The 17,041-nt window shown below is 56.4% G+C and overlaps 2 protein-coding genes across 2 annotated transcripts; both read right to left on the bottom strand.

Moving 5' to 3' along the window:
- Positions 1-9,413: 9,413 nt before the first annotated feature.
- Positions 9,414-10,715, bottom strand: BJ171DRAFT_619703 (uncharacterized protein; the record flags this gene model as incomplete). Its single annotated transcript, XM_053115405.1, has 1 exon — positions 9,414-10,715. Exon 1 carries the CDS (start codon positions 10,656-10,658, stop codon positions 9,414-9,416), a length of 1,245 nt encoding a protein of 414 aa, XP_052966548.1. The 5' UTR covers positions 10,659-10,715.
- A 935-nt stretch (positions 10,716-11,650) lies between these two features.
- Positions 11,651-16,280, bottom strand: BJ171DRAFT_582034 (uncharacterized protein; the record flags this gene model as incomplete). Its single annotated transcript, XM_053114141.1, has 17 exons — positions 11,651-11,743; positions 11,819-12,136; positions 12,267-12,468; positions 12,603-12,688; positions 12,914-12,997; positions 13,140-13,245; positions 13,350-13,424; positions 13,608-13,738; positions 13,836-13,871; positions 14,001-14,123; positions 14,305-14,511; positions 14,605-14,733; positions 14,818-14,994; positions 15,106-15,216; positions 15,389-15,443; positions 15,606-15,805; positions 16,011-16,280. 17 exons carry the CDS (start codon positions 16,278-16,280, stop codon positions 11,651-11,653), a joined length of 2,403 nt encoding a protein of 800 aa, XP_052966547.1.
- Positions 16,281-17,041: the final 761 nt, after the last annotated feature.

The raw sequence follows: 17,041 nt of genomic DNA, 5'->3' as shown, positions 1-17,041 counted from the left end.
GCTCCGATCTTTTGGTCCGAGATCATTATTTTGCTGTGTATGCCGTGCAGCCGCGTTTGCATGATGGCCATCTGCCGGTTGAGGCGAGTGTTGTGGTGCTCGAGCGACTGCCGGTCTTGGGTCAGCCGCCTGACTTCGCCCTCGAGAGCGGCGATGGTTTGTCGCAGCGATCCTGCAGCGGCCTCGGCCTTCTGCATCTCGGTGTCGGCAGCATTCTGCAGCTGCTCTGTTTGAACTTGGATTTTCTTCGCGAGGCCGGCGTGATCTTCGACGGCAACCTTGAGCTTTTCCTCAAGGTCCCGGATGGTGTCCTTGTACTTTTGGGTCTCTTCTTGCAGCTCGGCGAGGGCATCGTCTCGTTTGCCAACAATCGCACGCAGCTCCGCCAGCGTCTCCTCGCTCTTGCTTCTGCTGTGCTCCAGAGCAATTGCATTCTCCGAGAGCTGCTGGTACCTGAGCTCCGCTTCCTTTCTGTCGCGGCGCTCCTTGCTCAGATCTTCCCGCACATGCGAAAGCTCCGCAGCCAGCCGTTCCGAGTACGCCCGCGTCTGATCGAGCAAGTCCTGCATCCTGGTCTTGGTCTCGTTCAGAGCGTCGACGATTTCCTTGAGATACTGAATCTCGACTCTGGCGTCGCGCAGCTCTGCACTTGTTGTCGCCAGAGACTTGCCATCATCCAGTCCTTTGCTTCGCAGGAGATCGAGTTCCTTGCGCGTGCTGGCATTTTCCGAGACGAGCAGAGTCTTTTCCTTGGCGTGCTTCTCTGTAGCCTTTTGCATGCGCTCGTAGAGCTCCATGAAGCTCTTCTCGATCTCACGCTTCTCGGCCTCAGTCTTACCGAGTTTCTCGCTCAGGATGCCCTCGGCTCTTCTCAGCTCCTCATACTCGGCCTGCTTTTGCTGCAGCTGGTTTTTCATGACATCGATGCTGCTTTGGAGGCTCGCATTCTGCCGCTCATGCTGCTCTTTGAGAGCGTCGACTTCCCTCTCGTGCTTCAGCGCCAGCGCTTGGTGCTTGCTCTCGAGCTTCTTGAAGGCCCCCAAGGTCAGATCTTTCTCCTCGCGACTGATTTTCAGGAGCCCCTCAAACTCCTCCTTCTTGGATTGCTCCGACTCAAGATCGGACAAAAGCCCCTGGTTGCGCACAAACAGCTCATGCACTTTGGCCATAATCGCATAGAGCTTGCTGTCGCTGTTCTTTCCCAGGCGTATCGCTTCGAAAGCCAGGCCGGGATCCCGCGAGGGGAGCTCGAGTTCCTCGATGTTGGGCATCAGGGGCGGCATGTCGAATAGCTTGGCGATTTCGCTGAGCACGACCACGAGATTCTGGTAATCTTTGTGCCGTGCGATTCCCGTGTGCTCGCTCGTGCGAACACCTGCCTCTACCACTCTCGATATCTGCTCGATCTTGGCCATTTCGCCGTACAGCTGAGAGTACTTCCGATCGAGTTCGTTGTACAGCTCCATGCGGTGCTGAAGAGCAAACGAGTCCTTCTCGGTAGCTGCCAGGCGGGCCCGCAGCTGCGTACACTCTTCCCGAGAGACTTGGTAGTTGCCGTCGAGTGCCCGATACTGAATCTGAAGCCCGTCAAGGGTGCTGGTGACCTCTTCGAGGCTCGCCGTGAGCCCGCGATTCTCATGTTCGACCTGGCGGATGCGCTTGCGGCAGGCCGAGTTGAGCTTCTGCAGCTTGCTACACTCCACCTCCATCTCCTCGAACTTGGCTTTGAGCGCACTGTGCTCTTGCTCGAGGCGCTCCTTGGACGACTGCGTCTCCTTTTCCAGCCGCTCCACTAGCTGCAGCCGGTGCTCGGCCTCCTTGGCTTCGCGTTCCCGGCGCTCTCGGAGCTCGGCACTTTCCCGGGCCAGCTTTTCACGAAGGTCGCCTGCCTCGTCGGCCATTCGCCGGATAGCCAAAGTGTGCTCGGACACAAGCTTGCTCTGGACAGCCTTGAGCTCATTGTCATGCTTTGTGGTTGCTTCCTCTAGCTCTCGCTGGAGCCGCGAGCGGGTTTCAGCGATCTCGGCCTGCAGACCGACCTTTGTATCGCTGTACTCCTTCTCGATGGCGCCCTTGATCCGCTCGATCTCGATGATCTGAGCCTCGAGTCGCTCGGCGCGGAGAAGGGTGCGGTGCAGCTCGTCCTCGTAGTGCTCAATTGCTTCGCGCTGGGTGCGATCGGTTGCCTGCAGCGTCTCCAGGTCGGCTTTGGACCGCTCCCACTTCTCCTTGAGATCCGCATTCTGACGAGCCAGTTGATCGCGAACCTTGACAGCCTGGTCGAGGACTTGGCTTTGCCGATGGAGATGCTCTTTGGCAGCAGAGTGTTCCCTTGTGAGCGTAGCGAAGCGCTCCGCTCCGTCGCGATACTTCTCACGCAGCTCCTCGAGCTGCCGGCTGGCATCCCTGTGGGTCTTGTCCAGGCTCTGCAGCTGCTCTTGCTCGCGCGCCCGATCTGTTCGAAGCTGCGCCAGGTCATCGCGGAGTCGATTGACTTTATCGTCTGCCACTCGCTGGCGATCCTCGTGGTCTCTGCGGAGCTTGTCGATCTCGGCCTGCAGCTTCCCACAGCGGTCATGCTGCTCACGGAGCTTTCGAGACAGATCTGCAATCTCGGTCTCCTTCCGAGTCAGGGTCTGATGGCGCTCCTGCAGCACCTTCTCAAAGTCCGACATCATCGTCCGGTACTCTTGCCGAGATGCCTCGCCGGCTGAGAGCGCCCGTCCAAGCTCGGCAGAGATTTGTTGCTTTTCGTAATCCAGTTTGGACAGCGAGCTGTCCCTTTCCCGAATGATCTCGTCCTTGAGCTTGAGAACACCCTCCTTCTCGCGGAGGAGATGCTGTGTCTCCCGAAGAGCTCGCTGCGCCTCATGCAGCTGCCTGGTTAGGCCGTCATTGACCTGGGAGAGCTTGCCTTTCAGGGTCTCGATCTCGCTCGATGACTGTTTCTCCAAGGCACTCTTTTCCTTCTCGAGGATGCTGCACTGTAGTTCAAGCTTGGACAACTCGCCCTCGAGCTTGATGATGGATTTTTGCATCCGATTCTCGATCTCGTCCTTTTGACGCTGGTGCTCAAACTCCATCTTGGCGCGCTCGCTGCGCTCCGTGGTCATCTCAACCGCGTGCCTGACTTTCTCGGCCTCGGTCTGGGAGGCAAATTCCTTGTTCATTGTGTCGATCTTGGCCAACAACTCTGCCTCTCGCATTTGGGCTCGGAGGTCGCTGGCTTCTATCTGTGTGCTGAGCTCACTAAGCTGCTGAGCTCGGGCGTCGAGAGCGTGCTTGAGCTCGTTGATTTGGCCCTCCTGAAGGCGCCGTGCTGCATTTGCAGAGTCCAGCGATGTTTCGAGTTTGGTGGCCCGCTCTAGCGCCGCGCTGAGCCTGTCGCCGAGCTCTGCCTTGGCAGCCACCTCGGCATCGCGCTCCTCAGTCGTCTGTCGCAGCAGCTCGTTCAGTTGCTCGTGGACAGCCTCCTTGTCCTGGAACTGGGCTTCAAGGTCGGCTATCTTGAGAATGTGCTGGGCCAATATGTCCTCTTGTTCCTTGAGGCGACCCTGACACTCGTTCAGCTTTTGCGCCGTTTCTGTGCGGGCCGTCTCCTCGGCCTTCAGCTTCTCGGCCAGCTCGCTCTTGGCCCCTTCGGCAGCCTTGAGCTTCTCAATAAGCTCATCCTCCATGCTAAAGTCGACAACAGAGGACATTCGCGCGCCGGCTGCACTGCCGGCCGAGCGAGCAGTGAAAGGCAGCTTGAACTTGCTCTTCTTTGGTGTTGCCATGCCACTGTTTCTGGCCTCGTCGGTTCCCTTTTTGCTTTCCTCGGTGACGACCGCGGCAGCAGCAGCAGCAGCAGCGGCGGCGGCGGCCATAGCGGCTGCTGCCTTGTGGGCCTCCTCCTGCTGTTTTTGGTCCTCTTGTCGCTTGGAGTCGTCAATCTTCTTCTCTGAATTGCGGTGGGTCAGCGTCAAGGACCGGTCAATGGATTTATCCTCTGTAAGACTCACGGACGAGCCGAAGCGTTTGTGCGATGTCTTTGGAGTCGATATGGTGGCACCGTCCTCGTCCTCGTCCAGATCCATGTACGATGTCTCCTCGCCAATCATCTCCCAGGCCTCCTTGGACCGAATGGTGTTCTGGGTCAGGGTCTTGTAGGCATTCATCCAGGACTGCTTGATGGCAGCGGTGTTGACCGAGAACAGATACCGGTTGGTGGACTCGAGCGAAAACAGGTTGGCATTCCCTGTGCGGCAGAGGACGTTTAGTTCCGAGCACTTGGTCGATACCTCTCGGTGACGGATCGGCCACGGCAGCGATCCGACTGACGGCGAGCCATCAGGAAGCGATCCGCTGCACACCAAAATACCGTGCTATGGAGATGCTCACCGTCTTGGTCATCCACCACATCGTATACGCGAAAGTTGGTGATGGGCCCCATTTCGAGGAGATGATACTTGTCCCGCCAGTCCTTGCGGGATATGATGATGATGTCGTTGAACATGAAGATCCGGCGAGGCTTCTTGGACCCTTGTAGCACCACAAACACGGCGTCCTCGCGGATCAAATAGCGATTCGGAGACGCCAGCGTTATTTTCTTTGGATGTCGATGCAGCCCGCATGACAGAGAAACGTCGAGAAACAAATGTCAAAACAATGTCACGGGATGTTGGTGCACAGCACAAGCACAGACGCTATCCAACAACAGCACTACGTTTGGGCATGGCTGGCAGCGCAAACCTCCGAAAACAGTCCTTGGATGTCAGCAGGCTTGCGCAGCCCCTCGGGTTGACGGGCGCCCTCATTAACCAGGGTGATGATGCCTTGCATCAAATCAAGCGCCTCCTTCAGGATAGGATAGTCTTGCTTCGTTTCGGGTGTGTTTTTCATGATTTCCTGAGCGCAGAGATAATGAATCGTCACTACACGCCGCAGAACATGACACAGACACAGACACAGATACAGACACAGACACTGCCAGAGGACAGCAAGCAAGGGCAGAATCCGCTCAATGCCACCCAGCTGTGGTTGATTTTTGCGATCCAGCTCAAAGCAGAGCAGCAAACCCGTACTTTGATCAGCAGCGGATATTTGCATATGCGTTGCACCGGCTTGATCAAAAAGCTGCCAAGGTCGAGGTTACGGACAATAGGGTTCTTGGATACCTCCTGTAAGCCAAGAGGCCCACACAGCACGCAAGGGTGAGCCCGACTCGGTTGCTCCATGGAATCCATTTCATCGTGAACTCACTGTGGGATGCGCAGCTGCCAGCGCCATTCAACTTGCCTCGAGAAAGGAGCGGAGTCCCTTGTTCGACTGCTGCAATGCAAGGACCTTGGACCCACTGGCAGAGTGGTTGCTGCAGTACTGTATGTATCCGATCATCGAGTGCGCCTGTTTCAAGTCGATGCTGGTCAGCCGTCGATTTTGACCCAAGCAGCGTGGCCTGAATACCATCGTAAAGAGCTGCGGAAGAACGAAGGGCACACCTAACAATCTCCAGTCCAAGTCCCGCGCCAGGTGTCTGTGAACTCACCACATCAAGAAAAACGTCACCGATGACCTCGATAATCGGGTTTTGTTGATATCTGTCCTCCAGCAGCGTGAGAAACTCCTGTTGCAGATACGGACATGTGAGTATTTGGCAAGTCTTTCGCTCGACCCAGATCCAAGTCGCACCAGATGGGCTTGCGTGCTCCCTCACCTGGTTGACATTCAGGAGCTGCTCTGTGTTGGCGAACAGCAAGTCGATTTGCTTTGTTTGGATGACCTTGCGGTCACTCAACGGCCTGATGAATACCTGGGAGGGCATACCGAAAGACATTATCCCAGTGTTACGCTCTAGGCCGGCAATTTATGATGCAACCTATAGCTCAGCTGCTGCAGCTGCCACGGCGGTCGCCGGTTCCAGTACATACATCGATGATGATCTTGAGGTCCTTGATATAGCTCCGCTCCGTGGTAATCAGCTCCCAGATAGCCGTCATCCTCTGGCGCTCCTTTTTCTCCATTTTCTCGTAGATATCTTTTGGGACCCGGTCATACCATTGAAGAACCTGGTTCGACGGAAGCGTTGGCGTGGCTTGGAAGGTCGAGCTGCCAAACCCATACTCGGCATATCCGTTGGTCGAGAACTCCCCGACACTCCGGACCGAAGAGCGTCGGTCGTGGTATGCCGCATCGGGCTCTCCCCAGTCAGGTATGGCCGGATCAATGTTGAGCTTCTTACTGCTCTTTGCTGCTGCGGTCCGCTCGACCGGTGCGCTTTGGGTTCGTGGCCGCTGGCTTTTGGACTCTGCCGAGGCCTCAGTCGCCGCCATTTGGAGGGTCATGGTGGATGTCAAGCTCTGGAGCGACTGCTCGGGAAGTGGAATGGCGGCAGCCTCCATCAGGAACGACTGCTTTGAGAGAGACATTGGGCTGTCGGTTTGAATATCTTCCTGGAGCGACTTGCTTTTATCAAGCGCCGTCGTGGACGTGCTCCCATTGTCATCAGCCACAGATGCAGCGAGGGCGTACTGGCTCTCTGCTGGGATCGCATTGATCCCTGCCTTGCCGGTGATTGAATGGAGCGACTGCAGAGAATCTGCATACTTTTCTGTTGAGCTGACTCGTTCGGCTGATGCATCTCCCTCCGGAGCCTGTGACTTGCTCGATCGGGAACTTGGATAGGTTGGCAGCGATTGGTGATGCGAGATCGAGGGTCGGACTGATGTGGCGCCCTCGGAGAACACACTATCTTGATGTCCAATCTTCGAAGGAGGCCCGGCGACCTCGAGCTTGTGTGTCTCGGTATCGGCGGCCTTCCGGGTGCGCGAATCTCCCCGGTTGGAATCTCGATGATCGGCGGCGGAAACCAACTCGGGCTTGCTGTGCATTTGTTCAGGTGAGGCGATGCTCTCTCCTTTGCCATCAAGCTCAAATGTCACACTCTTCTCGATGGTAACGCCGCCCTTTGGCTTGAGCGCCGGAGATCGTGGCAGGGCGGATGCCGAGATTCCCGCCTCGGACAGCGTCGGTGATGGGGCAGCGATGGACTCGGCTTGGAACGACGCAAGCACGGACGGTCGTCCAGAGTCGATGGCCTCCCCTGTCCCCGTTACATTCGACAGTCGGATGAGGTTCTCTTCCGCCTTGGTCTCAGACGCGCCTGGCTTGGATCCAGCGCTAGCTCGTCGTTTGCTGTGGAGCACACTTCCGGGTGTGTCTCCTTCAGGACGATGGGTCGAGGCATGAAGGACACTCTCGCTCGCTTCACTAGGGTGGGCCTCAGGTATTTTGGGGGCCATCGTGTCTGGGGGTGTTGGCGTAGTTCCAGCAGCCAAGAGATGAGGTTTGGGATCATCGGTTCCAGACTGAATCAAGTGGCCATCACTTTCCTGCGAGCCCAGGGACCCCGTGTGAACCTGGGTCCTTTCTGAACCCTTGGAGATCATCAACGGCATGGAGCCAATCCGGAGAGAGTCTTGGTGTCCAACAAAGGCCAGGGCGGGAGAGTGCGCCCTGGCATCCTTGACACCAACTACCTTTTCGCGTGAAGCGAGGCCGACAGAGCTTTCCTTCTTGACAAGTTCGGTCGACTCTACAGATTCGCGCGCCTTTGAGGACTCGGCAAGACGAGAGGGAATGTATTCGTGCTTCTCTGGAACGACCTTGGGCAGCTGGGTGGCTGAGTTTGACTCGGATTTGGTGTGCGACAGTTCGTCTGCAAGAGTAAGCTGGAAGGGCTGGCGCGGAAACAGATCGTTTGCCGACTTTGCGTGGATTTGCGATGCCCTTACGGACCCCTCGCGATGTAGCGTCGGGTTCGTAGCATCGTGGGCACCTTCAGCGCCCGGAAGTCTTGGCTCTGCGACATTGTTGAAGGAAGACGCTGCACCACCACTGATCCCGAATGCATTTTCATGACTCGGTGTATCTTTTGAGGACTTGAGGTTATCATCAACGATGCCATCGTTAGAGACTGGGTGAAATTGTGGCGATGAGGGAGCAATTGAATCGGGCACTATCGCCGAGGAAATTGTATGCGAGGTTGTTTGTGCCGTTGCCGAAGGAGCTGGTCTCGGAAGCGACCCTGACGCAGCTGCCACTTGCGCTGCGGGCAAATCCCTCGTAGCCAATGGCTCCTGAGCCGCCGCCGGTGCAGAAATACCAGCCGTATGCCCAAATTGATCAGAAGTAGCGGTAGAACCATGCGAAGACGGTGAAGCTGTTGCGCCGGATGCAGCTTGAGTCGCTAGTGGTGTCGAGGGCTGATGGTTGACGGCAGAGCCACTGGAATTCTGTTCCGGTGGAGGGGACGAGGCTGTTGCTGAGTCCGCGGTCGTCTTGGAGGAAGCAGCCGCATCGGTGGCTCCAGAGCTGGATCCGCTCGCAGCTTGCGCCGCTCTTTGATCCTCAGCAGTTGCTGTGAATGCTGCCGTGGGCGACGAATCGGCCGAGGTTGTTATGTGAGATGCGACAGACATGGGTGATATACCTGAGTCATGTGCTGGACTTTGCTGCGCTGAAGGTGAATGGACAGAGGAAGAAGCTTCGAGGCCCCCTAGCTGAGTCGGAGATGATGCGTCCTTCTCATCAGAGAAAATCATCCCGACGTTATCCACCGCATGCGTATCAGCCGAATCGGCTATGCTAGACTGGATGGATGAGGAGAACAACTCGGAGACAGGTCTGTCGAGAGTGATTTTGGGGGTGGAAAGAGGTGGGTCCAAAGGCCCCAGTTTGTCCACGGACTCGGGTTTGTCGGAAGAGAGGTATTGAAAACCATGCTCCGATGTGATACTTGTTGTGGTGTTCATGACCAAGGCTGCAGTGGATGGCGGAGCTGCTTGTGATTGATCGGCCTCTGAGAGCACTCCTTGCTGCTCCGCAAGTACTGAGGACTGCTGCGTCTGGCTCAGCTCGATGTTAGCCGGCGAAGACAGCTGTGTTTGCGAGTGGACTTCGGGCAAGGACTGCAACTTTGATTGCGATAAGGATGAGGGCAGTGGGTGTGTCGAGGTCGATGGGGAAAGCTGCGGCGCTTGCGGCGAACCGACCGACGACTCTCCACCTCGAGGCTTCCGATGTAGACTCTCTTTGGATTCCAGGACAGGCCTGCTGCCAGACGGACTGACACGATCTGCGGATTGATCCATGGATCGAAGCGAGGCGCTGAGTGGGCTCGTGGGGGAAACAGTTCCGGATCTAGATGTTGCACGGAACAGGACACACCGCATCGCGAACAAAAAATGCAAGGGTCCGAGTGTCAGTCGATACGGCAATGGGTATCGAACAGACACGTGTGCGATACGGCTCTGGAAGTGGGTCAAGCTGATATCCTGCGCCGGACGGATCTTGGGGGGGATACCAGGCAGCCACTCGACGATACTTTGCGTCTGCGGTATGGCGTGACCCCGCGGCGACAGTCATACTGCACATTACCTCGGCTTGAGATTAGAACTGCTCTTCTGCTCGCTCAGCGACTTGATGTGTAACGATGCACTGCTTGCGAGCTCATTGGATTCGTACACCACTCCGAGTTGGTTGTTCCCGACCCCTCGATCGTCGCGAAGCTGGAGATTGGTGTTTGGAGCAGACTTGGACCTGTTTCTGGCCTTTTTATCGCGCTTCTCTGCCTTGAGCCGCTGCTTTTCTGCTTCCTTGAGCCGCTGCCTTTCGATCTTTTCGCGCTCCTTCTCGGCCTTCTCACGTTCCCTTTCAGTCTTCTCACGCTCCTTCTCAGCCTTCTCACGCTCCTTCTCACGCTCCTTTTCGGCCTTCTTCTGCCTCTCCTTTTCCTTCTCGGCCTGCTTTTCGCGCTCCTTGCGTTCCTTGCGCTCTTGCTCGGTCTCGCCATCCTTGCCCTTCTTTGAAATCAGGCGCTTGAACCAGGCCTTTTTGGTCGGTGACGAGGCATTTGACGCCAGCTCGCCGATAGATGACGAACTGGCCTCGGCTGATTTGGCCGGACTCAGTCCGTCATCTGCCGGCACGGTGATCATTGTTGCCGGAAACCAACCTGTTTTGGCTTCCTTGGAGCCGAGGTTGGACATGCCTCGCCACCACCCGCCATCCGGGGCCTCGAGAACAACGACCTCCTCGCCTTTGCGAAGATCGAGCTCATCCGCCATGCTTGCCTGGAACGCCTCGCGTACCAAGACCTTGGTCCCTGGCGGAACGGGCTCTGGCACGGGAGGGGCAGGTGGCCCGTCGTCAAGAACTTCGGAGGATTCGTCGGGCACGTCCGTTGGAGCATCTGTGGTCACTCCCGGGGCAAACACCTTGTCGTCCGCCAGTGGCGGCGGGTTGTCGGGGTCAAGTTCCCACAGTTCCACAACCACGCATGAAGATGGAAAGTAACCCTGGCAGCCATTGTTGGGGCCCCACGAGCGGTTGGTGCCTTTCCACCAGAACTCGTCGTTGGAGGCCGGAACTTCGTCAAGATCGACAACGTCGTCCACTTCAAGCTCAAGCTCGTTTTCGTCGGTTTTGTGATAGGCCTTGATGACGCGCAGCGAGGTGCCGACTTTCAGACTTGTGGGATCATTAGTCCCGGTCGGCTGGTCGATGCTCGCGCTATCGGCCTCGGCATTTACATAGTGGACATCTTCGGCAGACGGATTTGCGGAGGGGTCGTGTTCAGGATGCGAGGCAGCAGCCGAATCGGGTGCCGCTGAAGACATCGATGCAGTCTATGCGACGTGCTTTCGCTACAGGAGACCGACAGTCGTGGCCGTGGAGAAAAAAGTACTGGATGTTGCGGACAGCCGCAGCTGGCGATGAATGACATGGACCGGATCGCCGCTGGGCCCAGCGACAGAATATATAGTATTTTCCGGCCCGCCTGTGCTGTCTGTCCAGTACATTTGGATTGGTTGAGCAACCAAAGCGGGGCTCGGCCGCAAAGTGAACAGCCACGGATGCTGGTGCACTCAGTCTGAATCGAGGCGCCGGTTGCATCAATGAATATGATGTCGATCAGCCCGTGTGTCCCACCCGACTGATTGGATGGATGTGGCAGGCAGGCAGGATCAGAGCAACCAGAGTCCTCAGAGTAGTCAAGATTCTAAATCAGCACTCATACTCCCTGCACCCGTCGATAGAATCATCGCATATTGTTGATTCAAGCTCCTCAGGTGTCGCCCCGGGCTGTGACCCGTCTCTCGGAGAGCATAGTTCACCATACAGACAGTGGCCACGGCCATTGCCAACACCACATGTAAAGGCTATATCGCGATGCATCTCGGAAATGCGACGCACCCGTATTGATCTGTCTGTATCAGAATGTATGTGCAACCGGGGACGAGGAATGCAAAACTGAGACGGTTCCCTCTGAACACGCAGTCCATGCAGCCAAATAATGATAAGACACCTCAAGTAAGTGCAAATGGAATGGTCGCTTGTGGGTAAGTGCACATCGCTTGGGCTTGGAGATTTCCGGTTACCCAGCGGATTTGCATCCCAGGGGCAGCGGCAATCATCGATCGCCGCCTGATCGCCCGTGCGCTACGAGGAACAAATGGCCTCGCTCATCAGTTGGTACAGCTGCAGCTCTGGAGAAGTGCCTGCCATGCTTTGTTCGATGGCATGTCAAAGGATGGTGTGCCGAGAAGCAGTACAAGATGTGTTAGAGCAGTACGTGCAACTTACGCATCCCGACGGTTCGTGGCCAAGCTTACATGTCTCGGAGCTTTTCATCGAGCTGGCTGATTTCCATCACGCCCTCTGGTGGTGCCTTGAGGAGCGTACGATAGTCCAGGTTCAAGATCTGCATGCAGATCGGTCAGATGTAACGCATGTCCGTGCCATCGCCACATCCCGGAGCTCCCACGACGATACTTACCGTCTTTGAGATCTTCTCTGCTGTCTTGACCACATCCTCTGGCAGCATTTCTGTCTCGAACGAATCAAGAAGCTGGGCAGATCCGTTGGATACGGTCGAGTCGGACTGGAGCTCACTGGTGGGCTTGCGAGACGAGAGCCGTGCTTCAAGGAACATTCTCACAGCGTTCTCGATGTGCTCCAGCTTCTTCACGGACTCGTCGTACTTCTCCTGCAGACGGTATGCCTTTTCGCTGGCCAGTTGCTTGGTCTGAACTGCACTCGCATATTTTTTGTTATCGACCGTAGAGTCTAAGCGCGCTTTCAGATCGACAATCTCCTGTAGATAGTGTCAACCCGGGATCAGATCAAGGTCGCCGCGTCGGTTCCGAGTCCAAAGGAAGTGCCGTCCAAGATGGCATGTGTGCCCTCCGGACTGCCTGTCTATGGCGCAGGATCAGATATCTTACCCTGCTGAGTGCATCAGCCCTTTCCTTCCACATGTGGATCAGTCCGTCCTTACGAACAATCTCGGACTTGCACTTTCGGTGCACCTTGCGCAGCTCCTCGAGCTCTTCCACCATCTTGAACGACTTTTGGATATCTTCATGAAGACCCTCATTCTTACTCCTGAGATCCTTCATGACCAGCTCCTTGTTGAGTTGGTTGTGGCTGTCGATAACGTCGTATGCAGCCAAGGTGTGCCCGAGATCCAGTTGTACATGTCCAGGAGATCAGCAGGCGGATGGGTCAAAATGATATATATCGCGGTGTCGGATTTGGGCATGCAGCTCATATTTGCTTACGTGAGAACCTTGATTTTGGCCTCCTGTGCTTCATTCATGGCGTTCAGACGACTCAGAGACTCGGTTGCCTCTTTCAGATGCGCATCCTGGACGATCAACCCGTCGGCAGGTATGGCCTCGCCGAGTTAATTATCCACAAGCTCGGATCGATATCCATGCGGTGTGTGCCCGTATATATCCCCACGGTGGTCTTTCTGGGCGTGTATGGTCAGATGCGATGTCTGACCACATCTATCCGACTGACATTCGAAGAATAGTTGAGAGTCGCAGTGTCTCAATCTTCCAGGACGGGCGTGTTCACGACTCCTTACCTTGGATAGGAGATCCTGCTTCTGCTGCTCCGTCTTGGCCTTGAGGATTTTGAGCTCGTTCTTCTGAAAGGCACCCTCGTTGGTCTAGTTGCGAGACATTTCAGCAAATTAGCCTGCACTCGCGAGGGACGTGACATGTGGACCATCGGTATTGGTAGCAAGTTTGCAGTCAACTATGATAACGCCACTTCTCGAGCAAGAAGATGCCCTGCGACTCGGTTCGCACCAACTTCAAAATCCTCTCCCGCATGGTTTCGACATCGGCCTCTTTCTCTTTCATATCTTTCTTGAGCTTTTCCGCCGACACACGCGCTTGATCACGCTCCTCGGTACTGCAAAATGGATGTAGCTGGTGGTCAGGGTCTGCTGCGAGGATTGTTTGTCTGGCGTCTGGTATCATCCCCTTCAGCAACAAGAGCATCGAGTAGAGTCCTACATTTGCGACCATTCCTTTTGCGTGATCATGGTGCGCTTGATAAGCTGGAGACGCTGGTCAAGCTCTTCGTTTTCACTTCCAGTTGCAGAAGGCCACAGGTATTGACGAAGATACATCAGCAGCGCTTTAACTTTCTTGGTGGGCAGAGCGAGGAGGTCTGGGCGCATTATCAATCACAGTGCCATGTGACTGGACCGAGACATGGAGGATCGATGGCTTATGATGTAAGAGTGTCTCTCCGAAACACGGCGCTGGTACCTTTGAAGCTTTGCGTTGAGCTGCCGATGGCTCTCTGAATCAGCCTGGCTTCTGGTCACAAGCGAATCAACGAGGCTGTCGAGATGCTCAACAAGATCGGAGAGATCAAGTCGGTTGGCCGATTTGGATGTCTAGAAGGGCGATTGCTTCAGCATACTTTCACTGAGCTGGCCATCCGCGACTGGCCGCTCGCAAGTGACTGATCGATGCGGCCGTTCGGACACTGACCTTTGGTACAAGACCCTCTGAAGTTGCTCCAAGATGCTGATTTGAATTGAATCCGTCAGTGTAATGCACAAGCAACAAGAACCGGCGCAAGCGGTTCATGCAAATCGACAGAAATCTGGGCGGCTCGTAATCCTTTGCTCGTGACATGTCTCCTCCCACTGCAACCTTCTCAATAAACTTGCAGAGCTTGCCCAGGCTTCTCTTGTTGACCTCGTGTGTCAGCGATGCAATATGGTTGAATTCATTCAGGCTTTTTGCGAGCTTCTCACATTCGTCGCGATAGTGTTTCTGGAGCACCAAGAGCCGGAACACAGTGTTTGTGAGTCAGCGCAGCATGACAAGATACAATCAAAGCTCCACGTTCTGCACAGGCCACTCGCCCACGAGACACACCTCAGCTACCAGATACCACAATGACAGCATCAGCCCTGCAGACCAACAATTGCCCGGCATCAAGTAGATTGCATACTATGCGTCGCTCCGAGTCCATCAACTGCTTCGAATAGCTGTCGATCAACAACTTTTGTTCTTCGACCGTCTTCTTCCACACTTGGCTCGTTCCGACCTTGCTCGCCAGCTTTTCATACTGCTGTGTCCCGGCCTTGACTTCCTGGTGTGCTTCCCGAAGGAGCTCCTTGGTCTTTGCGTGGGCGTCCTTCTCTACACCGAGCACCCTCTACTGGTGCATAAGCACAAACAAGGATACAGAGCGTATAAGAAGTTGTAGGAGCAGCACGGTAGGCCCACATTGTGCTGCAGAGATTTTAACCTCGAGTTCGATGATCCTGTCGTCCAGCTGTGAGATTTTGGTGGAATAGAACTCCAGAGTGACCGGGTGGATGCTCTGCTCTGAAGCCTGGACGGATTTTTCCTCGACTTCCTTGGTCGGCGAAGCTTTCTATCGGATCGAACGAATGTCAGTACATTTCATCGGCCACGCACTGCTGGAATTGCGAAGCGATATCAATGAGACAAGACCTACGCTGACGGTCAGCTGCGAGACATTCTCTTGGAGACTGCCCTTGCACTTGCTGCAGCACTGTTGGCGCTGACTCTGAAAATAGGATTGCCTGTCTCTGTACTTGGCTTCCAGCAGCACGTTTTCGTCGGTGAGGTCCCGGATCCTCTCCTCCAGCTCACAGATCCGTTCTTCGTATAGCTGTAGCACTGAGGGAGAGCTCTGTGAGCCAATGCAACGATGAATAAGTCGTGGAGGCGAGCACATGGTAATTTATAAGGGACAGGCATTCGGGAATGAGTTGCAACATACGCCAGGAGAAGGGACATCGCAAATGCTGACCTTGCTTGGACTGGTGGATTGTCGCGCCGCATCGCTCCGCGGTGCGTTGGACTGGCTCGCAAGCTCCAAGAGGTGTCGAACCTGTCCCATGACTCTGTCAGTGCGATCGTGACCTAGATGATTTTCATGCACACCGTGTTATCAAAACGTGTTTTCATGGCGATCGGGAGACATCCAAGCGACATATCCGCGGTTCATTCGGAGGAGAAAGATCGGGAATCCGTGGATGAAATCGCGACAAGTCGAGCTGTACCTGGTCCAGTGGGCTTGGGACTTTTTGACTGTCCGATGGGCGCTTTTGACTGAATCTGATGGAGTATTTGAGCCATGCCGTCCTGCGGACGAGCGGGCTCGTCCGTGCTGCTTTGTAGTGCGTCTCTGTTATATTACAATATGTGAGGCGATTGACAGGCGCCTCGGGCAACACCGGGTGCGGAAAGGTGCTGAGCCAGTCGACTCAATGACCTCACCTCGAGAACGGCTGCGGTGAAGCGGTGGCCGATGATCGGGTCGATGAGGCGACGGTGAGTAGCGGCTCCGTGGCATCGTTTGTGATGTCGGTTTGAGATGCCTCTGGATCGGACTCGGACACACTCTGGAGCACAGAGAGAGCACGATCGGCGCTCCGCCGAGCCACCGGGCTTGGGAACACGGCCCGCTGCTTGAGATTCTGTGCGAAATTTCACGAGTTTAGCGGAGACGTCGGCTGATGAATGGTGTGCGCGACTCGCTCCAATACGACAGCGAAGGCAACACTGTGGTCACGAGTTATAGCTTCCAAAAGAGCATCGTTTTCCCAGAAATGCGACTTCGAGACGCCTCCAGCCTCATTGATATCCCCCTGTGTGGCCCTCGCGATGCGGTGGAGGCCGTACGCTGTTTTCCTGTTGCAGCTCGTTGACCTGTCGCGAGAGCTTCTTGATGATGGTGGTGTTGCGATGGTTCTGCCGATTGGAATTGATGATGAGATCCTGCTTTTCAAGCTCCAGCAGCTTCACCATTGGGTGCCTGGGTGCGGCCGCATCTGATGCCGACACCGTGGCCTCGTGCATCGATGAAATGGACGACGAGAAGCTCGACGGCGTGGACTGGCGCTGGATGAACTGCGACGAGGGGCATTGGCTGATCGGAGCGGATTGCATCATGGCGCGGCGTCGTGGCTCGGCTGAAGAAGCAGCCGGATCGAGTACCGCGGGGCTCTGGGACAGACACAGATGCAGGCTGATCGGCAGCGCCGCGCGACGGGCAGCAGGACGGGGTCGACGGACCGATCTGGCCTGATGGGGAGGGGAGGACATCAGCGCGACGCGACGTCCGAACGGCGGCCAAGGGCGCGCAGCCAGCATGCGGCTGGCGTGCATGTGGCCAGGTCCGGCTGTGGGCAGCCACGAAAGTGGATGGACTCGGATCGATCCAGAGACCGGTGATTGGTCCGCTGGGTGTGGCGCGCGCAGCAGCGGCGGCTGTGGCACATGGGCCGGCGGCGCGAGGATTGGTCCGGGACCTGGTTGCACCAGAGGCGCGCGGTGCCAAAAGCAGTTGGAGCGCGTCGCGCGCTCGCCAAACAGAGGCACAGGCCGAAAACGCGGCGGCGGTGGCGTTGCGTCTGGTCGGTGGGCCGCGTCGCGGGTCTGGGTGGGACAGACGCGACAGCGCCAGGGTGCGCGGCGCGGCATGGGTCGAACGTGCTTGGCTGGCGACACAGACTGTGGAGCAGCAGCAACGCAGCACTGCGGCAAAGCAGCGCGCCCGCGGCGACACGCGACTGCAGCACAACACCTCCACAGACAACACACGCAGCGCAGACACGCCACGGCCGCGCACGTCACAGCGACACACGGCCGTATTTAGCCTCCCGCAAGCCCGCCGTCCCTGCCCAGCCGCCGTCTCTTCGTCTTCGGTCGGC

The sequence above is a fragment of the Polychytrium aggregatum genome (assembly GCF_025602895.1).
Source record: "Polychytrium aggregatum strain JEL109 chromosome Unknown BJ171scaffold_19, whole genome shotgun sequence".
NCBI lineage: Eukaryota > Fungi > Chytridiomycota > Chytridiomycetes > Polychytriales > Polychytrium > Polychytrium aggregatum.
The sequence above is the reverse complement of the archived record's forward strand: the minus strand, read 5'-3'. Positions and strand labels throughout refer to the sequence as shown.